We start from the raw sequence: 24,974 nt of genomic DNA on the forward strand, positions 1-24,974 counted from the left end.
TGCATTTCCCTGCCCTGATGCTCGGAGCCATATCTCTCTCTCTCCCCTCTCTCCATCTCTTTTTCCACTCCTCATTCATTCTCCACTCAGATTCAACACAGTTGTGTCGAATTATCGCTGGCAGCCGCTCTTCTTGTGGGCCGAGTGTGTGGGTGTGTGTCCGCGAGTATGCGTTAATAAGTGTGTGTTGTCAGTGTGTTGGTTTGACAGTGTGTGTGCATGCATACTTGATAAGGACAGACTTTTATAAGCATGCACAATGCAACCTCACACACTCTTATCTCCCACAGAGGGAGGTAATGAGGATCTCTCACATACACACACACACACACGCACGCACACACACACACACACACACACACACACACACACACACACACACACACACACACACACACACACACACAAACGCTGTCTCTCTCTCAGTTATCTCCCTCTCCGTGTCTCAGCTGACAAACAGCCAGCGAGGCGTCGTGCATTCCTCCTCTCATTGGTTTTTAATCATCTCTGAACAATGTGGCCCAGTGAATGTGCCTCCTCCTCTTCCTCTATCACCTCCTGCAGGAGGACAAGCAGCAGGGAGAGGGAGAGGAGGAGACCCAGGCTTATCAGCCTGAACCCACAGCTGGCCTCCTCTTGCTCCTTTTCCTCACTCCTCGTTGTCCTCCATCCTCTTCTCTTTTGCCTCCTCCATTTCTGTTTCTCCTCTTTATACGCCTCAACCCGAACCCTTCACAATTATTTTATGGGAAACGTAAAAATACATGCTGCTTGCTCTTTATCTCCATGAATAAGTATCAAAGCAATCATCTCTTTGTTTCTTTTGTTACTTTTTTCCTGACAGTGAAGTCTTGCATACGGCCTCAGTGGTGCTGCACTCTGCAATGGTAATGAAGGTCAGTTATTATGGATTCAAGGAAAAATGGTTCATCATGCCCTCTTGTTTTAAATAAAAGTGCATGCGTGCATTTTGCCTGCAGATGATTGAATAGTCTTCAGTGGACAAATTATTAGAAACTTCCATCAAAGTGCAGCATTAACAGTTTGCTGTGGAGGAAAGAGGCTGTGATGAGCTATCTTTCCTTGAATTCTTAATTCCTGACCTTCATTGCTGCTGCAGTGCATTCATGGAACACACTCGTGTCCTTTATATATGTTTCAGGATTAAAAAAACAGAATAATGCCAGCATTTAGTGGAGGCCTGTGTGCCAACAACAATATACAGGGAGTGCAGAATTATTAGGCAAGTTGTATTTTTGAGGAATAATTTTATTATTGAACAACAACCATGTTCTCAATGAACCCAAAAAACTCATTAATATCAAAGCTGAATGTTTTTGGAAGTAGTTTTTAGTTTGTTTTTAGTTTTAGCTATTTTAGGGGGATATCTGTGTGTGCAGGTGACTATTACTGTGCATAATTATTAGGCAACTTAACAAAAAACAAATATATACCCATTTCAATCATTTATTTTTACCAGTGAAACCAATATAACATCTCCACATTCACAAATATACATTTCTGACATTCAAAAACAAAACAAAAACAAATCAGCGACCAATATAGCCACCTTTCTTTGCAAGGACACTCAAAAGCCTGCCATCCATGGATTCTGTCAGTGTTTTGATCTGTTCACCATCAACATTGCGTGCAGCAGCAACCACAGCCTCCCAGACACTGTTCAGAGAGGTGTACTGTTTTCCCTCCTTGTAAATCTCACATTTGATGATGGACCACAGGTTCTCAATGGGGTTCAGATCAGGTGAACAAGGTGGCCATGTCATTAGTTTTTCTTCTTTTATACCCTTTCTTGCCAGCCACGCTGTGGAGTACTTGGACGCGTGTGATGGAGCATTGTCCTGCATGAAAATCATGTTTTTCTTGAAGGATGCAGACTTCTTCCTGTACCACTGCTTGAAGAAGGTGTCTTCCAGAAACTGGCAGTAGGACTGGGAGTTGAGCTTGACTCCATCCTCAACCCGAAAAGGCCCCACAAGCTCATCTTTGATGATACCAGCCCAAACCAGTACTCCACCTCCACCTTGCTGACGTCTGAGTCGGACTGGAGCTCTCTGCCCTTTACCAATCCAGCCACGGGCCCATCCATCTGGCCCATCAAGACTCACTCTCATTTCATCAGTCCATAAAACCTTAGAAAAATCAGTCTTGAGATATTTCTTGGCCCAGTCTTGACGTTTCAGCTTGTGTGTCTTGTTCAGTGGTGGTCGTCTTTCAGCCTTTCTTACCTTGGCCATGTCTCTGAGTATTGCACACCTTGTGCTTTTGGGCACTCCAGTGATGTTGCAGCTCTGAAATATGGCCAAACTGGTGGCAAGTGGCATCTTGGCAGCTGCACGCTTGACTTTTCTCAGTTCATGGGCAGTTATTTTGCGCCTTGGTTTTTCCACACGCTTCTTGCGACCCTGTTGACTATTTTGAATGAAACGCTTGATTGTTCGATAATCACGCTTCAGAAGCTTTGCAATTTTGAGACTGCTGCATCCCTCTGCAAGATATCTCACTATTTTTGACTTTTCTGAGCCTGTCAAGTCCTTCTTTTGACCCATTTTGCCAAAGGAAAGGACGTTGCCTAATAATTATGCACACCTGATATAGGGTGTTGATGTCATTAGACCACACCCCTTCTCATTACAGAGATGCACATCACCTAATATGCTTAATTGGTAGTAGGCTTTCGAGCCTTTACAGCTTGGAGTACGACAACATGCATGAAGAGGATGATGTGGACAAAATACTCATTTGCCTAATAATTCTGCACTCCCTGCATAAGTAATAATAATACATCAGAGATAAAATGCATATACAAGGGAGTTATAGCGACCATCATTCATGCAGACTGTATCTTTTAGTTGTCTGAAGATGTTTAAAGTTACTCACAGGACTCAATCAGTCATTCTTATGTTAACGTGTTAGGGTGCTAAATCACATTGATACACAGTTCATGCAAACCTCTAACATGTCAAAATTTTCATCACTTCTGTGACTTGTGTCATCATCAAAATCACAGAATAAAAGCCTTAAAAATGCCATTTCTTAAAGATGTCTGAGATTAGACTTCAGGCTTCCTGTTGGAAGTTTTATGGAAATGCGACAGACTCTGACCCTATTCCCGCATTTATGTCCATTGATATCAGCATTGCTGATATCAGTGCTTCTATTTTTATGCTGTTGGTGTGTAAATAAATATATCTGAAATAATTCATCGGGCTGTTTTGACCAGCATCTCTCAGTAACTTTAATGAGGAAGATTTGGGAGGAATTATTTTGCTTAGCTTGGAGGATTTCTCGACTAGATCAGTGTGTTGATTGATTTTAACTCTCGACTGCCAGTCTGAGGTCTTTGTGGGTCCAGTCTGTTTGTAGCAAACGTTCATTCAGTGTGTTTGGCTCAAATTATTCATGAGCTTGTTGTCCACCATGCCGATGCTCCTTCTGAGACTTCTTTCTTGCCTTGAATATTATTTTATGCGTGGCTCGTTCGGCTTTACAACAGCAAAAAAAGCTTAATCTCCCCTAAAAACTCATAAGTCTTGGAAATCAGTAATTCTGTGTTTTGAACACCAACAGTCTGCAGTGGAGGCCCGCTGCCTCTCAGGGTTAAGAGTAGACTGAAAATAGGGCAGCAGGAGAAACAAAAGGGATGGAGGTCCAAGATGGCGGCAGGTGGTGTGGCAGAGGCTGATGTGGATGTTGGTTGGTCTTTAGATTCCTCCCCTCTGATCTGCTCCACTTTCTCATGGTGCGACCTGCTGAGATGGCATTTCTATTTCCGGCAAACAAACATGCACACAAGCGAAAAAACAAAAAGGACAAAAAAAGGGAACAAAGCGAGTGTGCTGGAGGTGACGGGCAGAAAGGGATCTGATCCACTTCATTTCTCCTCTGTTTACACGTAGATGTGATTCACACAGCAAACAGAAGGAAACAGTTGTAATAAAACGCCCGACTTTGTTCTGCAGCTTTTTCAGATGTGCCCGTTTGACGCCGTAGGGTCTCAGGTAGGAGCTGAGACAGGGAAGAAAATGACTGAAGACCACTTATGAAATAAAAGTTAAATAATAAGTTCTATCAGCCTGACAGATCGCGTATTCTTTATATTAGAGTCCACAAAAACATTTTCCAAAACTGTGATGTCTCTCCAACACTTCAGGCAGCAAGTCCCAGGATGTAACAGGTGTTTTTCACAAAACTCATTTCCATGTAAAGTAAGTCCCGACTAAAAGAGAGGAATGAAACATTGGTGATGTGTATTTATCTGTAACTTGCTCATCTGAAATATTCTTCACACTGATCTAAAATGTTGCTGTTTGTGCAGAAATTGTTCCTGTTCTTTTGAGTCATGTAAATACCCTGGATTTGGCCTCTACATCAAAAGGTTTTTGCTTAGACACAGCACTGGTTCATCCCTTAGCTGTCTTTTTTTATACTGGAGTGATCTGCAGCTCAGTGTTCAGTGAGTGTTACGTTAAAAAACAAGAAAGTAATCCCTCTGAAAATGGATTGGACTGAAAATGGTTGACAGAAAACCTGGAGAACTACCGCTCAAGACCACTTTAGAAGACTTCCATGAAAGTTTGGCTCTTTGGAAGCAAAATATAAAGACATGATGAGTGGCTCAAGACATTACTGTATATACACGATCCTCGGCTGAAATCAATTACATCAGTGCTTTTGCTGACGTTATTGTTGTTTTAAGAGTTTACTCTATAGCTAACACATCCCAGTTATAATCTTTAGGGTGTTTGGAGTATAATGAAATGTAGCTCAGCCCCCAAAGTGGGCTATGGGATAGGTTAAAGCAGCAGTCCCCAACCTTTTTTGCACCATGGACCAGTTTATGTCCGACCAGTTTACGGCCTTTAAGGTGTAGTGGATAAATACAACAAAATAAAACCAATACCGGTACCAAAAAAAGAAGATTTATTCATAGCACAAGGGAGAAGACCAAGGGAAACCGAGTTAACGATAAAAACGATTAAAAAATAACTCTAAAAACCGATAAAAACTCTGAAACAATCAATTTCACATCTGAGCCTCAACTCTCGTGCCCGGTACAAAACGACTCGCGGACCAGTACCGGTCCATGGCCCGAGGGTTGGGCACTGCTGGGTTAGAGAAAAGTTTTGTCTTGTCAGTGATGTCGGTACGGTTGGTAATTCAGATAGGAGTAAAAGAACCTCTCAAGACCTATTTAAGTCTATATTACTCAAGTCAGAGTGACATCAACATAAGGTTAGAAGATTATTTTTATTCTCTGGGTTCATGCCACCATCACAAAAACCCCAAAATCAAATAATTTCATAGGAAGTCTTCCTTGTGGCAGGGTGAATAAGACTGAGAAGATGCAGAGAAACCAAAAATGGATATGGTGACATTTTTAGGTAGAATTTGGCTTTACAAATAGCAGACTCACTGGGCTCCACCATTTCAGGGATTATATTGGGAAAAAAGACAGCCAGTGTGACTGTACAGATCTGCAGCGAGTCCGGTTATTACTGAGTATTTGAATGTGTTTACCTGGAGAGGAGCCCGTCGCCTGAAGCACCGGGGATCTGGGGCTTTTGATGCCTTGACAGCACACTGTGGCCACACAGTTTAAAGGACAGCTCCACCGCGGGTTGAGTTTTGAACATTTTCCATCATTCTGACATTAATTCAGCCGCTTTTACCTGCCTGCTGAACAATTACACACATTTTCAAATCCTTGTAGTGGAGCCACTCATGCTATTTAGAATTCAAACAGCAGAGAAAGTGGCTGGTGAGCTAAAGTCTCTCAACTAAGACGGAAATTAAAAGTGCAATTGGCAGGATTAAGATGCAGTCTGATCGTCACTTGGTTACTGGTTTGAAACTGGAAGGGAGGACAGTTTGTCAGTCTAAAGTAAGGCAGTGAACCTGTCAGCATCTGCAAGGGGAAAAAAGCTGCTTAAAAAAGTAGAGATAAAGGTTTTAAAAAAAACTGTTTCTGCGTGATGAGCACGGATCTGCTGGTTTTACTGGTTCAGGGTCCTGATAGGGGCCAGTTGCCATGGTGACAGAGTATGTGCCAAGCCAGGGATGTTGCTTTTTATCAGCCTGGCTGGTCAGATGCGTATGATTGAAATGTTTGACCGTGCATTGTGTGCCTTTTTGAATTAGGACAGTTTGTTTGGCAGCACTCTGTGTATTTGCACAATGTGTGTTTGTGTGTGAGCGGTGGCAAGCGTCCCCACAGCGCTATAGGGAGGCTAATTGTATTTTAATTACAAAACCATCAAACGCACAAGTCAGACAGTTACCTTCCACCCCCAGAAAACACACAGTAAATGGAGCAGTTAAGTGTGTGTTCAGCCCGCTGCTTTTATTAATACTGATGTCTCATTACAGACGCCAGTCAGTGGAAGGAAACTTGAGGACGCGCGTAACAAAGCAAACGAAACCATTTATTTTATTTAGGTTTAATAATGTGCGGAATGAAACGTAACCCACATATTTTAAATAATCAGTCTTGTATACTTGCAGCCTATATTTTAATAAGATCTTTGTAGCATCCTGATTCTTTCAGTATTTTATATTTCTTCAGAGGTTGACTCGGGTTTGTGCCCTGCTCCTGTACATCTCTCTATTCCATCTGCTTTTTCTGTAGATGACTCCAGGAGCCGGTTTATTTGTTGCATTCACTGCACTGCCACCTTAACTGCAATGGCCAAAAAAGAACTGGACACATTTTCACCGAGCGTGAAAGCAGAGATGTTTGGGTTAATAGCAGTCGGTCTGTGAGAATCTCAAAGTTATTCACTGGAAAAGCACTTGTCTGGAATTGCTTCTGACTTTGGCTTTTGTGGAGAAATGATGTGAACGTAGCCTTTTAGCAACATCCACAGTCTAGACCAAGTGTGGTGTGGTGGAATTACATTCGGTGATTTTATTGCACATTCTAGAAATTACTTGCTAGTTTGTTATTTCAATAATCAAAGCGAATTACTTTCTTTTGAATTGTTGTCAGAAAAAATAAACTGAGAACTTTGGCGCGGTGCAGACCAGCACATTGTTTCTTCTGGAGCAGCCGACAGCAGCACAGAACAGAAAAGACCGATATGAAAAAAGTTCATATCTGTTAAAACCTTTATTGGCTACGGCTGCTGAATTTATGTGACGTTACTGAGTGCAATAAACTGGAAACACTTTAATCTCATCAATTGTTCTTTGTTAAAAGGCCGGTTTAGCTTAACGCTAAAGCATTTGCAGATAACATCGCTGAGAAGAGATGATTCAAAGATTTAAAATGTGATGAGATGAAAGTTGACAAGTGTGAGGTGCAGAATCAAAGTAGAACCTGAAGTGAGAATAGAGCAAATGACTGTTTTAAGGTTATTTTTACAGTCCAGCTTCTATTTGATGTCTCTAATCATTTAAGCTGCATCAGATCAAGCGGATAAACAACACTAACTTGAAGTGATTCACCTTAAATGTTTCAGAAACGAAACTAACCCTGTCGCTTTCCCTATGTCATCCAATCACAGCTGCCCCACCGTCGAGTGACCTTCTCTACGGCCAATCAGGCGCAGGATCTGCAGGACGCATCCCAGCACAGCTATTACGACAGCGGCTTGGAGGAGTCGGAGACCCCCAGCTCCAAGTCATCGTCGGGGCCGCGGATCGGGCCTCTGGCTCTGCCGGAGGACCACTACGAGCGGACCACACCTGACGGCAGCATTGGCGAGATGGAGCACCCGGAGAACGGTAAGACCAGGTGGAGTTTCCCCTCCCTCTACTCCTCTTTTCACCTCCTCCATCCATCCATCAACCCAGAAGGAAGCAGAGGCACATTTGCACACATATATATACACACACAGGCGCACAACTAAAAGCATATCAGCACCGCTGGGTTTCACACACATTATAACTGTTTTCATTACACACACCTCGCTTGCCCTGTGTGTCAAAACGCGGCATGTCAGCAGGAATGTTAACGGCGAATATATTTAATCAAATTCCCACAATTCCCTGCGCTGCGCATACCTTCGTTAAAGAGGTGTGTGACCTCACAGCAGCACAACACAATCAATATGCAACATAATCAAGTCCCACGGCTTAATGAATTAACATCCCAATTATGTAAATCATACCGAGTCCAACCCTCTATCAGCTGCATTTATAGATCCACAGATGGAGGCTAACAGGGAATAGCTAACACAATATTCTGCTCTCTAACTAGTGAAGTCACTAGTTCAAAATGCTAACTAGTGAAGTCACTAGTTAGCATTTTGTCAACCTGTCATCATGTTAGCATGTTGATTTTTCTTTCTATATACATATATATGTCGTCCCTTGTTTATCTTTTACAGAAAACCAGCTCTGAATATCTTTATAGTCCTCACAGGTTGTGAGTGTATCAGTCTGAGCCTGTTAGCTGTAGACTGTTTACTGAAGCTAACGATGTTAGCGTTCCTCCAGCTGAACACGATGTGCTGTAGTGTTTTTATCGTAACTTGTAAAGCACGATGAAATATTTAAAGTGATAAATAAGGGGATCATACTATTCTACATAATGGTAAGCATATTACATTATCACAAAATCAAATAACATCAGGTATGAAAATTAATGCTGAATGGATTATGTTAACTTGTAATATGCTAACAGCTAAACGTAAACTTGGCACATTGTGACCCACATTATTACCACAGCATCACCGTGTTGACTGTAAGATTTGTACCTTTGACATAGAAACTCTAAACAGAGCTATAAAAATAACTTGATAATACTGACAGGTAGAAACAAACGAAACAGCATTTATATGTTGTCTCAACTGATCTACTTCCACACTTACACTCGTTATTTTTAGTGCACGAGTATGTTCCCATAACCGAGTGCAACTACACGGAGTGCTTTTTGTGACGGAGAACTCTGAACCGTCAAAGCGCCAGCAGAGTGTGAAGCACTTACCTAGCATGGTCACATCTTAGTTGTGTGGGAGACAGGGAGGGAGGATGTATCATCAACACCTGCTGTTATTCTACTGTTAGCTAGCAAAAAATATCAGATTTAGCACCGTGCATGTGTTAAACTGTTGCTAAATTCAGTATTACAACTTCCAAGCGTTATAGAAATAGCAGCAGCTTGCACGTCAGTCACAGTCCTACACAGCAAATTCAGGTAAGTGCATGACTTGACAGTAGTTGGTGTAAAGTGTTGTAACTTTCAGGTCTGAAAAATGAAGGCAATTTCTGTGCCGTGGCCATCAGGGGATGGTATCTGTGTTTGCAAAAAGACTTCCAGTCCATAGACCAGTTTGAGGGGTGTATGAGTCCTCGGCCCTGACCTTATTAGATACTTTCTTGTCTTTACTTTTCCTCATTTCGGATCATATTTAATAAAACAATTAGTCCATTTAAAAATTTTGATAATTCCATGTCCCAGAATTGAGGATTACCCAGGCTATGCATGTTCAATATGGAACTCATGCTCATTGGCTTTATGCATAATCCAATGGGTGGGATCACAGTGGTCCATCCAAACATCAACTCTTGAAGCAGTTAGTTAAGGCGCTACCTTGATACTGATGACTGTAAACAGACTTGATGTGCCCTGTTAGCTCTAAATGCTAAATAGTTCACAATATTAGCCTCTTTTAGCTTGTATTACCATGATGTTAGCACATTGACTCATCTCAGATTTATATATAAATCAAGTTTGTATGTGGGTACTAATATTTATGTTCAAGGAAACCTGAGAGTTTTTCTTTTTCAAAATGTTCTAATTTATTTAATTATTTGACTTGTAAACCATCATAAATTCAAATGATGTATATTTTGCGTGTACCAGTGATGTTAGCTTTAGCTGTAGCCGCTCATTATGGCAGTTGTGAAAAAATTCAGCACGACTTTCTGAACATGCTGAATGAGTCTTTTATGCTTTAACTGTGTTATAATCCAGCAACAAGCAGTGGCATTGCTTATAACATGGCAGCTAGCCATAGTAGGCATTAAAAATCAACAATTCTTAATCATTCCTCCTGCACCTGTTAGAGCACCGCACTTCGCCGTGTTTGATACATGCCGAGGGACAAATTACCGGTCAGACGCAGGCCAAAGCGATAAATGGTGAGCAGAAAAAGTAAAGGAGGATGGAAAAAGTGACTTCATGTTTGGATGAGCTGATTCTGACTTCACCTGCAGGCCGGGGGTGATCATTCTCATTAGCTCTGTACAATACTGTATTTTGGGTGCAGCTACTTTAGTAGGGCCATAAAACAAGTCAATTACATAAAATTATGCACATGCATTTACTATCCACAGCCCTGTGTTTCTACTGTATATTGGAAAAATCTCATTTAGGTTCAATAACATAAACCAATCCACGCATTAAAAAATAAAAAGATTCAAGGAAAAAAGCTTGTTTATCCATATGAAGTAAAAAAATGCCAAAAGATTAAATAGAATAACAGCATTCTGAGGCTTTCCTGAGAAATAATTACACATCTTTGCTGCTGAGAATCTAATTCCCATCTGATTTTTGCTCCGTGCTTCAGTCCTATATTTCACTGAGATCATGATACACAGTAACTGTTGGTTTTTAGTGTTTAAAGCCCAGTTTCCCTCAGGTATAAATAAAGTGCTTCATTTTATAGACCCAAATTATTCATTAGTCACACATTTAAACACACCACCATCTTTTTCTTAAACTTATGTCACCGTTCATTGTTCTGCTTGGGCTCTCAACGCCTCGTTAACACTTGTGCCAATTAAGCTAACTCAGGTGAAATGTTTGAAACTGGCAAGGAATAAAAAGCGGGGGGAGAGAGAGAGGAGGGGGGGGAGAGTGAGGTTCAGTTTAAATGCCATCCCCGTCTGCTTTTGTGAGGGCGAGAAGACCAACTCTGGCTCTTTCTCTCTCTCAACCCACAGGTCGTACATATACCATCTGTAAACACAATTATTCACAGCTGCTTGCACGCCCACAGGCTACTGCCACCCAGTGTGTGTGTATGTGTGTGTGTGTGTGTGTGAGAGAGAGATAGCGATAGAGAGCAGGAGAGTGTGTAAGTGGCTCTGTATCTGCTCGTACACAGAGGAATGAGGTCAGGGCGATGTTGTGTGTGAGTTGCAGTGTGCGAGGGGATGATGGTGTTGTACAATCTTCCACTTTGATGGTCAAACATGTTTTAGCTGCAGGTATTTTCCTGAGGAAGTGTGTCTGAGTGTGTGCGCTGCTATAGCAGAGAGGCCAACAGATTACAGAGGATTAACACACCACTACAGATACACTTTACTCTCGCTCTGTTTCTCTCAGCCCGATTCTAAAACTTCAGCCTCCGTTGCTACGATAAGCCGAGCTCCATACTGATCATTTATTTGAACAAAATCCTTCTTTTTTTCTTATCTTTCCATCTGTGAGTAGATCATCCCCTCGCTCGGCTTTGTCCAGCAAATCTCCGTTCAAAATTCCAGCCATTTTTTTTCTGCGGGAATTAGCGCACCACAGATTCAAAACGCAGACTCTGTATATCATATGCAGCTGGACGTAATTAAGGTTCAACATTAAATAGATAATCAAGCAATAATTAGAACAACTGGCAGCACGTGTTTTCCAGATTATGTCTTTTAGGAAGTGACTGAGCATTGGTGCCGGGCCGTACACTTTGTTCTGTGTCCTTAGCAGGCTGTTTTGATGTGTCCTGCTGTTTTCCTGCAGACTCTATCGATCAGTCAGCTGTGTGGCTGATTGCTGATCGGTCACATCTCAAGTGCTTCAGACAGATTGATGGAAAGCTGGAGGAAACGACTGTCTGCTCTCAAACATGTTTTCTTTTCAGCGTTTTGTATCATTTGATTACAGTTCTTTTATCCTTGTTAGTTAACTGTCTCTTGTGCTTATACAAATACATTGCTCTTATAGCAGATTACAGAAACATCAAACACATCCTCTGTCTATATGGAACTAGTTGAATTCAAGCATGGATTCTGCATAGAAGCATCGCTCCACAGCACATAGTAAAGAGTGGCTCTTACATCACGCATGGCCACGATGGCTCTGAGGGATTGCAGCCTGTCCTTAATGCATCTTGGTTCCTTTTCCTCTTGTCTTTGTAGATGGATTATCCACATATAGTAATATAATCTGGACTTAATCCGCATATAAACTGGATACTCATGACATATGACACTGTTCATCCAGGACTGGGCTCACAGTAGACCATCTGTTCCCTGTGAGCTGTGGTCATTCTGCACCAGAATGTTAACCTCTAACATCCCAGAGGTCACCGGTGACACATCATGTTCAAGTATGTCTTGGATAAAGCACAGTAAACACGGGTCAGTAACAGTTCACTGAACTTGGGAGGCAGAGCCTTCAGCCTTCAGCCTCTTCTGTGGAACCAGCTCCCAGTTTGGATTTGGGAAACAGACACAATCTCTGCTTTTAAGATTAGGCTTTAAACTTTCCTTTTTGATAAAGCATATAGTTAGGGCTGGACCAGGTGACCCTGAATCTGCAATAGCGTTACGCTGATTACCATGATGTACCTTCACTCACCTTTTTAACTGTATTTGTTTATTCACATTTAATTATTAGTTATTATTAATCTCTTGCTGTATTTAACATAAACGTCTTCCTTCTCTCTCCCCAACCGGTTACGGCAGATGGCCGCTCCTCCCTGAGCCTGGTTCTGCTGGAGGTTTCTTCTTGTTAAAAGGGGGGTTTTCCTTCCCACTGTTGCCAAATGCTTACTCATAGGGTGTTGTTTGGGTTTTCTCTGTATTATTTTAGGGTCTTTACCTTGCAGTATAAATCACCATGAGGCAACAGTTACTTTATACACGCTCAGTACGTTTCACTGTTTTTCCATTTGTCATCAAATTGGAAAAAGAAAAAACATCTATCTCTTGGTTTCTCTGCTTATCTGATTTAAAACACATACAGAGCTCTTTTTTAATGTAGTTGAATTATCTTTAAATGTCTTTAAACATCATTGATTTTTCTTGATGAGGATGTAAATGGCAATTGGAAAAAAGTCAAAAAAGACCAAAAGCACCAAGAGGCAAACTTGACAGAATACTGCCTGAAATTCTTTTAAAAGCGTTGCAGGACAATGATAAAAATAATTTTAGACTCGTTATCACCACAAGCGATAAGTAAGCAAGTACCTCATCCTATCACACTTGCCCTGCCTCTTTCCTGCTGTGACCAAACGGCCCCACAGACAACACAAACATGCTTTCAAACAGACTGTGGTTTGTTCTGCAGAGCTGAGAGCAGAAACACCGCCCGATGTGGTGAGATCTCAATCACTTCAGTCCTCCTCTTCCTCTTTAATCCCGCTCTCCATCCTGTAAATGGTCAGATAATGGACGTTAATTCCATCAGGCCGTCTTTGCTCTGCTAATGCACCCACTTCCTATGTGTGATGGACGAATGGAAAGAGGAGAAAAAGCAAACTGAGTGAACAGCAGAGGGGAAGGGAAGAGGGTGCAGTTTGTGGGATTTGAATGCATGTGTGTGTTTGTGGTGAGAAGTGGAGAGCGAGAGAGAGAGCGGAGGTAAGAGATGAAAAGGTGGAGATAAAGGAAAGAAAGGCATAAAAAAAAAAAGCTGAGGAGAAAAGTACAAAGTGAGAGCGAGACGGAGAGAGAGAGGAATCTGGTGCCTGACACTGATATTGCCGGATAAAAAGTGATTTATGAAGTGTGTGTGTGGTGCATTCATCTCTCTAGATGAAACCACATGCAAACATTCTGTATTTGGGTACACACACACACACACACACACACACACACACACACACACACACACACACACACACACACACACACACACTCTCTCTCTCTCAACCTCTTTAGCTGCTGATTGCATCAGTTTGAGAGCTGTAGTAATCGCTGCACAACACACACTCACAAACGAGAGAGAGAGCGAATGTTAGCGAGGTTTTCTATCTTGGCTCTTAATCAGCCACCAGTTTGATTTCCAGATAAAACAGTGAAAACACAGAAAATGTTCAGTATGCAGGGTGACTTCAGCTGCTCCGCTCCACTTCGGTTAACACACGTGTTATGAGTTAGATCAGTCTGAGCTCACGGGGAGAGATCATTTCTATACAAATATGGGAATCTCTTCATGGGATGTGGGCACAAAGCACCGACACGCGGTGTGCACCGGCGTGTTTAGCCGAGTTAAACATGCCAAAGTCAGACTTCTGCTCAAGCTTCATTTATTATTTCAATTCCAGTAATATATGCAAACCTGAACAGATTGGTGAGTAATCTGCAGAAGTGTTTGCAAACTGTTGCTGTGTCCTCTTCCTTTTTTTTGTGAGTGAACACACACAGAAATGACTTAAAACCAGATAATAAAAGTCAGATCTTGACGTTTGGCTGTTTGCAACTGTTAACTGGTTGCAGAGTGCATCTTAGATCAGATGACACTAAAGTCACTCTGATAAAAGGGTAAAAAGGACAACACAGTCTTGTAAACCTCTGTGGACGATTTGTGCATCTTACACCAAATCCAACTTTGATAAACCTAAACTGTGTGCTCCTGCAGCGCTGATACTGTAAGTAAATAAACGTTTTGTAAATTTGAGAAAAACAAGTGATGATTTCGTTTGGCGCTGACATTAAGTGCTTTACCGTAAATGATAAAACAGACAGAAGAAATTGGAAAACTAATTAGCAAAACACCGAATGCAGAATAAATGAAAATACAAAGACCGAGTCCTCACAGCGTTACACAACATACAGTATTTGCTGTCAGCATTGTTGTAGCACTGCTTACTAGTCTGTACTTTATTATTTATTTATGAAGCATGTTTTGCACACACCGTTTACACCTTTGAAAGTCTTAACAAATCTTTAATGTGAACAAAAACCCTGATATTACCTGTCAGTTTTAGTTTTGCATATTCTTCTGTGTACTGAATGGATTTAATAGATTTTCATTCTAAAACAGCTTTAAAAGCAATCACAGAGTGACTAAGTGTGATTTGGCAAAAAGAAGAAAGGGAAAAAAAAGATTTAAGAAAAGTATCCTTTATGTAAAATTGATAAAATATTTTGATTTAAAGAAATGGAGGTGAGTAGAAGAGTTCATGTGTTCGCCTTAGTGAAGCTTATCGCCTCCATTTGTCTCCCCCTCCCTCCTGCCCTCCTACAAGAGGCCTCTGCTCTCAGGGATCTTCATTCCCTTCTTTTCTACCCACCACCTCCTCCTCCTCCTCATTCTTCCTCCTCCATCATCTCTCCAGTGGGTAATGATGAGGGGGCCAACAGTCCTCCACAAGTCTGTCAGAAACTCCCAGGACAGAACAGTAGTCTCTGGAAATGCACATTATTTTTAGTTTCTTCTCAAACTTGTGAAGTCTTTATGTCCAAAGGTCCAGAGATTTGCATCAGTACTCAGTGTTCAGCAGCTCAGAGCACTTCTCCAACAAAAATAAACTCTTCAGTTTAAGCTCTTTGTGAATATAAAAACGGGGAACTAGGATCACTATTTTGAAACTGACTGTAGGGTTAAAGTAAAAGTAAAAAATGATACCATAAAGAAAATTGCCACAATTAAAAAAAAAACAAGTACATAAAGTTTAAGAGACCGCTCTACAGGTTTCTTGGAGGTTTGGGTGGGTTTCTTGAGGAGGTGGCAGGATGTTTTGATTAAGGCTCAGAGGTTGAGGGGCTGGAGGGATCATGGTGACTCCATGTTAAAGTTTTAGATTCAAGTGCTCACTAGAGGCGCTTTAGGAGTCATTTAGGATGTCCATGACCCATTAAAGAGGCTTCAAGGTTCATTCATTGGACTTCTTGGATCACTCGGGAGTTTCTAAGGGTCACTGAGGTGCCATGAGCTGTGTCCTGTTCCTGTTAAACAGTGCTCTCTACTCTCTGTTCACGTAATGTTGGAAACTCTGGAATTTCCCTTGACAGAAGCACTATAATCCCAGTACCCTTTAACATCATCCATGTAAACCTCTGAGAGGTTTACATTTCACCCATAACAGGAGAGAAAGTGATGTAAGTCCCTTCTGCATATCACAAAACCCTGTAAAATACCAAAAAAAAGGGTACCATTGTTAAATATAGTCCAATGAAATGTTGTATCTAACTTTTCAACCAATGTGAAATTATTAATTCCCAAGCTGTGCAGGGATATTTTTAAAGAGATGAATGTTATTCTGATTATTTACATAATAATAAACTAGAAAATATCCATCATACATTGTGCTGCATTCATTTAGACTTAAAAAATGGCTATTGAAGACATAAACTAATCAGGAACTATCAGCAGTACGGCCTTTTTGTCATAGATTTATATACAAGCCGATGTATTGTTTTAATGACAGCATTGGTCCCCTGGTGGCCATGAAAAAGAATGCAGGGTGCAAGATTGCACTGGCTGCACTTTTCAGTCATGGAAGCTGTGTCCATATAGAGCGCATCCATACTGTTAAATAGAGGTTTTAGGACGTAAGTCATTGAATCATGGAGGATGTTCCAGAACTCGTGTTCTGAGGTTTTATGGTGCTGTGGTGGGATTAATAAGAGGAGGCTTGTTTAGGGTTTAAGACATTAAGAACTCATTAAGATGGTTCGGTGGATTAGTGAGGAGGCTACGACAATCCTTCAGGAGGGGGAAAAAAAGTTTTTACACAGATCATTGTGCATTTGTAGTGTCGGCGTACACAACGGCAGCTCATTTACTGTTTTAGCAACTGCTTACTTTGCAAAAAACCCACTTACTGGCTAATCATAGAGATGCTGTTGTATCCACAAACACACAACTTTACTTTCTCTACATGTGCACACTCATTAAAGCATGTAGTGTTACAGCACTCCATACTGAGGAAAGAGACTGCACGTTCAAAGCCTTTCTGCGATGAACACCACGCGCACATGTACAGAGCACATATGCACAGCACACTGGCACACACACACGTGCACATGCACACACAGGCAGATCCAGAGGAGTACATAATGATGTAAGCAGCGGTCCATAGTTTAGAAGTGGGACACTCACTGATGAAACCATGGTCCTGAGGAGGTGTGTGTATTCATGTAGCTTCTTGAGTGCATATGCGTATGCGTGTGTGTGTTTGTCGGTTTCTAAATGTGTGCGTGTTTGTGTGTGTATATATCTGCTCCTCATTAGCCGGTAGATAAAAGGAGTGTGTGGAGCGATAGAAGAGGTGATCCCTCCCTGTGGAACTATACCTCCCATTCTGTTTCTTGTTTGTATCGCAGAGTGTGTTTTGTGTGTGTGTGTGCGTGTGTGTGTTTGTGATGCGATGTCAAGAAGCTTTATAGTAACAGGCAGCATTCGTTGGATGCCCTCTCTTGTCCCCAGGGAGGGAGTAAGGGAGGGAGAGGGGGGTGCGGATTTATTTTTCCAGGTCTGTTGTTTATTTGAGCTTATCTGGGGTGGCCGCTGTACACTACACAAGAAGGTGTGTGTTTATGTGTGTGTGTGTTTCTGAGTGTGTGCTTGTGTTTGGCAGTAGCTGTAAATCGGAGCTGGGCCAGCATTCGACTGATGTACAACAGCAAGGATGCTGAGAGCTGCAGCACACGCACACTGTGTCCATGATTGGATTATTTTGCCGGTGTTGTAGTGAGATATAGATACTGCCTCTTTGTGCGTATGTGCTCCCACCATGTTGACTGAACCAGTACTTTTGTGCCAAATTTGGAACCGCCAGACCTCTTTGTATAGATTTCAGGGGTCGTTGGGAAGTTTTAGGGTTACTTATAAAGGTTCCAGCTGTGGTTTAAGATGTTTGAGAAGTAACTAAAAAGGTTTTGGTCGTCACTGAAAACACAGCACGAGTTTTAGGCATCATTTTAAAGATTTTAGGGGTCTTTGTGATTTATTTTGGGAGGGGGGTGTAAAGGTCTAGGTCACTGAGAGAATTATAAATCTGGCCTTAATGCTAAAGTATGAAGAATGTTTTAGAGACTTAAAATAGCAGTTGGATGTTTGTGGGGGAAAAATGTTCCTGATATAATTTACGCTGTCAGTAGGAGTTGCTTAAAGGTTGCAGGGCTCATGTGTGTATTAAAATCCTTCAGAGGAGCTTCAGTGAATCACTCAAATGTCTCAGTGTTAACTCAAAATGTAATAAAAAGTCCCAAAGTGTCACAGGTACATTTATCAATAATAAAAAAGTTATTGCTGAAGTGCTTTTAAGGGTCAACGTTAGATGTGCACATAGTTGCATAGAGGTTCTATAGTCCTGATTTCAACTGTTTTCATAGGAGAAGCAAAGCTCAACAACAACTACATACCTGAGGTCACAGAGAATATCGGCTTTGTGCTGAAGTCTCAGTGACCTTCCAGATATTTCATATATGAATACTAAAGATTGCTGGAAGAGCGGGTTCTGAAAGTCAGCCAGACGCAACTGAAATCTGTCTCTTAAAGTTGTTAAAGGCACTAGAGAGGTCTGACTTATTGTGAATTACAGTTAGCAGAGATGTAAAGCATTTGCTGCCACATTTAGGGTGATTTAGGTGGTTTTCTATGAAAGCGTTCTTAGTTTGTGTTGTGGTGTGGTTACACGGGTGTAATTTAAACCTTCTTGGAGTTTCAGACGGCACATAAGCTTTTAGGAAGTACAGATCCATGGCAGTTTTAGGTATGCACAGTAAATGAGGCAGACTTTTAAAGGTTACTCATAAGGAACTTGAGATCCTTCAAAAGGTTCCAGGTGTCACTGAGGATGGTTGTTAAGAGCGACCTAAGTAGACCCAGTGGATTTACAGTATCTTTTAGGAAGAAGGAGAGAATATTGTTAACAATATCATGGCTGTCACGCCAACGTGCTTCCCTAGGAAGACTTTAAATCAGCACTGTAACATAATTAGCATGCAAATGGAGGAAACAAACATTATATTCAACACTTAGTCTTAGCACATGCAATTCATAACTACATTAATAACGCAGTTATAATGTTTAGGGTCATCTATGGAAGTAGATGACCTTACAGATCTACTGGAAGTAACTTTTCTTAACTACATACAATACAACTTTTGTTGTATTGCAGGTACTTAAAGGTTCTGGGGTTAACAGTAACAACTACAGGGTAATTCAGAGTATATTACCAGGTCCTAACTAGATGTTACTGGGACTGGTTTCTGGGACATTGTGGGCATTACCAGTATGACCGAAAGTTCATGTAAGACATAGAGAAGATTAGAGGATTTCAGCAAGTTTCAAATACTTCTAAAGAAGAAGAAGAAGAAGAAGTTACTTGATGACTTATTTAATCAAAGTCAAAACGGTACACAAACACATACATGCATGTCTTGTGTGTGTGTTTGATATCTGTGCATAATCAGTGTTGATATTGCAACAGAACAAGCACCACTTTGTTTTCTTTAACATTTTTCTGTCAGGTTTATACATTTATGGGCACACAATAACTCTGTGCTTATCTCCCAGATAACAGTGAATACGGAGCCTTGAATGAACAATAGGCTTCTGTCTTCTGAAGGTGAACTGTTCACATTTTTCTTAAGTGTCTCTACCTCAGTTATTGGTTTATTTGCTGACATGTAACCTTTAACAAATAGTAGCTTTAGAAGCCACGTGTACTGCTATAATCATGAATATTCAGCACAGTGAACTGCTCTGTATTCTCTTCAGAGTTTGAGTGTCTTCGCTCTTAAACTGCAGCTTGAATAAACTGTCAAACTGTCCTTTCTGTCAGCCTGAGTTTTCTTTATTGGCGTGAAATATAAAAGCACCTGAAATATGAAAGCCCTTCCTGCAGAAGAAAAAAAAACAAAAAATGGAGAAATGAATACAGTTTTCAGGCGTTCAATAATGAATCATTAGAGTTTTCTGTCTTCTAGAAATGTTTCTAATTACAAATTGTTGAGTTTTATTATATTTCAATGTCCGTTATTAGTTCTGTTTTTGTAGATTAGGTCATATGCAGTCCAGGTTGTTCTGACAGGCAAAAGTTTTAAGGAAAAACTGCCATAATATTAAACAATATTTGAAATAATAATATCCATAATATTCAAAAAGAAATAAATGCCTAAAATGATCATTTCAAAAGTTTAGTTTAGACACGTTACTGAGGCTGAATAGCTCACATGTATGTTTGAGGTTCGGATGTTGTTTGACTGTTTTCTTACTTCTGTTGTAGATTCTTTACCTTACAAAGCAGCTTGAATTGACTGTTGTTCTAATTTGGTGCTATATAAATAAAACTGAATTGAATAGATGTCTTCTTACTTTTGTCTAAGCCATCATTTGTACACTGAGCTTGAGGCCTAACCTTAGCACAGTTGCATTCCCTGTGGATTTATTTAACTATGCGGCTCTGCTGCAGCTTTTTCAGCTTTCTTGTTTTTGTGAACATTCATAGCTGCATATTTTTATCTTCATCATGTAATTTCCACAGAGTAGCAGTGATATTACTGTCATATTTGCACTGAACTCGGCATCTCAGAAGCTGACACCTATGAGATTATCTCAGAGATCAAAGTCACTGCTCGACTGTCCGCTCTGAACAGGATGCGACTGCCTGCTTCAGCTCCAAGCGAGCTAAAAGCGGCTCCGCTAAAGCCGCCTCCCGCCGTGTCCTGGCTCTGGTTAACCACCTCCGTTGGTGTCGGCAGCTGCTCCTGGTGGGTTCTGCTTGCTTCAAGGCGGAGTCTCCAAGACAGATGGCCGGTCGGCAGGGAGGGCAGCGCTGGGCCATGACCCCCGGGAACCTATCCAATGAGAGCGTGGAAGCAGCAGGGGAGTTAGCCACAGGTCTGGTTGCTAGGTTAGTGTTGCATCATGGGAACTAATGAACAGAGGCTGACTAAAGTTTTGTGCGTGGCAAGGTGATGTCAGAGTGTTAATGGGGGAGAGTGCACCAGGTAAACACACTGCATGTCCCTGATGTATCTAACTTTGTTTTTCTGATGTCCTGACCCCCAGTGGGAACTGATCACCATGGAAACAGTGCTTTACAGGGTTAGCCATTAGTACCGAATTAACCTCACAAATACTTTCAGGCAGAGACAACAATAATAAACTTTCTATGCTATTTTTTGAAAACCCTCAGCAGTAAAACAGATATTCAGAAACTCTGTGAAGGAATTAAGATAAACTGAAAGGCAAGATCTGCCTGAAAGTAACACAAATACAATTATTATAGTTCCTGAATCCTTAAGCCCCGCCCCAGTATGAAACAATTTACTTCTCTCTCATTGGTTGAAGCTTGACACAAGTTTAACTTGGTAGGACCACTTGGTGGAAATCTAAAGATGCAGGAAATGGTGCAATCTGTTTAAAAAAAAAAAAAAAAAAAAAAAAAATATATATATATATATATATATATATATATATATATATATATTTTTTTTAAACAGATTTTGTATGTATGTATATATATATACATACATACATACAATGTATGTATATATGTATATATATATACATACATACATACAATGTATGTATATATGTATATATATATATATATATATATATATATATATTAGGGGTGCAACGATACACAAAATTCACGGTTCGGTTCGGTTCGATACTTTGGTGTCACGGTTCGATATTTTTTCGATACAAAAAAATGTTCATGCATTTTTAATTTGTCATTTATTAAAATTATAAATATATATTTTAACTCAAAAGTACAGTTTTTAAATTTAACCCTAACCCTTGTGCGTGTTTTTTATTTTGACAGCGAATGCGCACCTGCGGACCACTTATGTGCAGCCCTGGTTATTTAGCTCATCATATTGCAGCCACAGAAATTCTTTTGTCCATGAAACCATAAAGCTGCACTTTCTTTTTGCCTTATAGTCTGATTTGTCATAACTTCTCCGTTTTGTGGTAAGCTTTTCTTTGGCTGTCACTTCTTCACCCTGACCTGTCTTATTTGGCTCAGCAGAACTGAAATGCTTTTACACGCTCACTCACATAAGCTCAGCGATTCTCTGCGCGATCAACCTCTCACATGTTTAAGCTGCGGGAGATTTCACTTGTCATGTTTGCATAGTAAGCTAACGATTAATAAGACGATGTCAGAGGAATTGGTGCACAAATTATCATCACTCACAGATCAGTGCTGTCGCTCTCTATACACAGTTCGCACGACTGCAAAGTGAAAGCAAAAAAACAAGCGCAAATTCAAACGCGACTTCAATATGTCACATATTGACAGTGGCTCACCGATGCCAATGACATAATTACCCAGCTACATTTCTGAAAGAATGCAAAAGCATTGACATATATTTTTCCTACAATAGCCCGACGGGCAGGGAAGAGATAGATTTTGGTAAACCGACTGAAAAAATTGCTAGCTCCGGGACGTCGGGCTGGCGATATTGCAAGCCCTGTATCTGATTGAGGAATCACTCATCTTTGGAAAAGAGAGTTTATTACAGAGAAATGGCTCTTTCCAAAATAAAAGCTATACTGTCCGCTTCTTCTGGGCTATATTCTCAGCAGCATAAGGAGAATCATGTGCTAACAGCTGTCTAAATGACTCGGCTAAAGTTAGTAGCATGCTTGCTTTTTTTTGTCTGCTTCCACTTGTCTTTGCACTAGGATGATGTCTGCGTAAATGTGCAGTCATATTCGTTGTGTTCCCACTAGTGCTTTCAGGTTAATCTCGTTGAAATGACCTTAACGCCACAACACGGCAAATCTCCGTTAACGAGCTACCGCCGATCGCTCTGTGCATGGGGCTAGACGGCAAACACGTTAACGAGCTAACTGCGCTAACACACTAGTTCACACCCATGTAATTGAGCATTGCATGGCACATCCAACATACTGTTTTACTTTAGTCCATGACTCGCTTACCTTCAGGGTCATACGTCACATGAAAACCAAAATAATTCCAAACGCCAGATCTGAATGAGGGTGGGGGAGGTCCATGTTGCAAGGAGAGCTTAACTGCTGTCTTGCTAGCTTGCCCTGCGCTCTTCCTTCTGACTATGCTGTCTGTGTTGAGCGCTCAGTGGATCTGCGCTCGACAGTGCAGCCTAGGCGGAGTAGTCGAACACAGATTCACTGAGCGCTCAACACAGACAGCATCGTCAGAAGGAAAATTGATAAAATAAATTACAAATGTTGTATTGTTCGATACATATGCGTACCGAACCGAAAGCACTGTATCGAACGGTTCAATATCGATACGAATATCGTTGCACCCCTAATATATATATATATATATATATATATATATGTATATATATCTGTATATATACATACATACATATCTGTATATATGTATGTATTTCATTTATGATTTTTACTGTGTTGAGAAGGACAAAGTGCCAGACTAGGGCTTGTGGTGAGGGGAGATTGTATTGGTGCCACAGTAATACCGTGTTTTCACAGCGCACAACCTTGTGAATATTTTGAAAAAAAAAAGAAAAAAATCCTGACATGATACATCACTTAGAATTCACACTTATCCAGAGATCTAAAGTTCAGAGGTTAAATCACAGAAGTGCAAGCAGACAGAAAAGGGCTTCTAGCAGCTGTGCCAAAAGTTCCAGAGTTTCAGGACAGGATTGCCTTGAAGCGGAGATCGGTCAGATGTAATTCAGGAATGGTTGCATGGTTTATGTCACGTACCATTTTTTCGCTAAAGTTCAAAAGAATCAGGTGGAATCAAAAGTTCAATTTAAAAGTTCAACTCACAACACTCTGAGTTGTGGGCAGGGGCCCAACTTAAACAGGCCAACTGATGGAAAGTATTAAAGTGAATTTACTTGGTTGCCAGCCTCTCTAAGCTTGTGCCATCACCCAGTCAATTTGTCTTTTAACTGAAAACTTCTCTGAATTAAACGGGTGGAGGCGGGCTCTCGGCTCATAGATTAACAGAGGCTTAAGGTGTGTGCCGGTCACATGCTGCTGCTTCACGTTACAGCCCCTTGATCGCCTATTAAGCCCCGCAGATTAATGCTCTCAGTAATTAATGAGCAGCTTAGAGGCAAATCACAGAGTGGACCCGCTCTCTTAAACCGATATTGTTTCCCATTAACGACGAAACCAGGAACGTAGCTGAGCATTTCCTGACCTGCCGCTCAACGTGCTCCTGATTGATGAGTCCTACCAGTCCCTCTGAATTAACAGGACTAACGGATTGCAGAGAGGGTCAATGTCAGGGCTTTTCAGAGAATACGTTTACACTAATATGATGCCTGCATATAATTAAGACTGAAGCATCAGTGCTTTATCTTACACTTGTTGCCGTTAGCTTCATTGTTTGAGATCATATGGAAATCATAGAGTTGTATCTACATGTATGCTTAGTTTTCAAAAAAAAAGATAACATGCTTTTATTTAGAGAAAAAGTCTAAGAATATTAAAAAAACAAAAATAACAGCATTAGTGTGCCAGTACTCTTAGTGTGCCAGCACTTTTACTTCAACCACCCAGCCATCCAGCTATCCAGCCAATACATGCCAGGTCACTAGCAGCAGTCAGGTAGTCCAGATGTTCCTCTCCTCAGCAACATATCCCAGCTCTGTCTAGGGTATTTCAAGGTCTTTTAAGGCCATATATGATGCATAATTCTGATCAGATGCCTGAACCCAGTGTTTGAGTTCCTCAGCCTGTCTCTAAGGATGTACCCAGGCACCATACAGAGGAGGCTTATATTCAGTCTTATTAAATCAGTTTCCATCCCAAAGCTCATGACAGCAGGTGAAGGTCAGAATGTAGACCAACAGGTAAGTTGGAAGTTTGCTCTTCAACACAACTTCCCATTTCAGTCACCCAGCAGCTCTTTAAAAGTGACGTCAGACTATTACAAATTATTAGTACTGAGCAATGCACATTAAGACAGAGTAACATTTGCTGCTGATTCCATGTGACGATCTTGCCATTTAGTGCTGGTGGTCCTAAACAGAGGCTCTCTGTAGCTTGGAGTCTTGTTTGTGGGCTTTTTGGGTTTGCGTCCATCACCAAAAGTTGTGGTTTGATTCATATGTAGTTATACCCAGTCAGTAGTAAC

General features: G+C 41.0%; 1 protein-coding gene across 2 annotated transcripts in view; it reads left to right on the plus strand.

Moving 5' to 3' along the window:
• The window catches only part of LOC120740550 (protocadherin-1-like), a 236,799-nt gene that overhangs the window by 124,465 nt on the left and 87,360 nt on the right, over positions 1-24,974 (plus strand). For both annotated transcript variants that reach the window (XM_040042984.1, XM_040042985.1), the window contains exon 4: positions 7,524-7,743. In XM_040042984.1, coding sequence (XP_039898918.1) covers positions 7,524-7,743 — 220 coding nt within the window. The remainder of the gene's footprint in view (positions 1-7,523; positions 7,744-24,974) is intronic.

Source organism: Simochromis diagramma, unplaced genomic scaffold, assembly GCF_900408965.1.
Source record: "Simochromis diagramma unplaced genomic scaffold, fSimDia1.1 OVJJ01000433.1, whole genome shotgun sequence".
Classification (NCBI taxonomy): Eukaryota; Metazoa; Chordata; class Actinopteri; order Cichliformes; family Cichlidae; genus Simochromis; species Simochromis diagramma.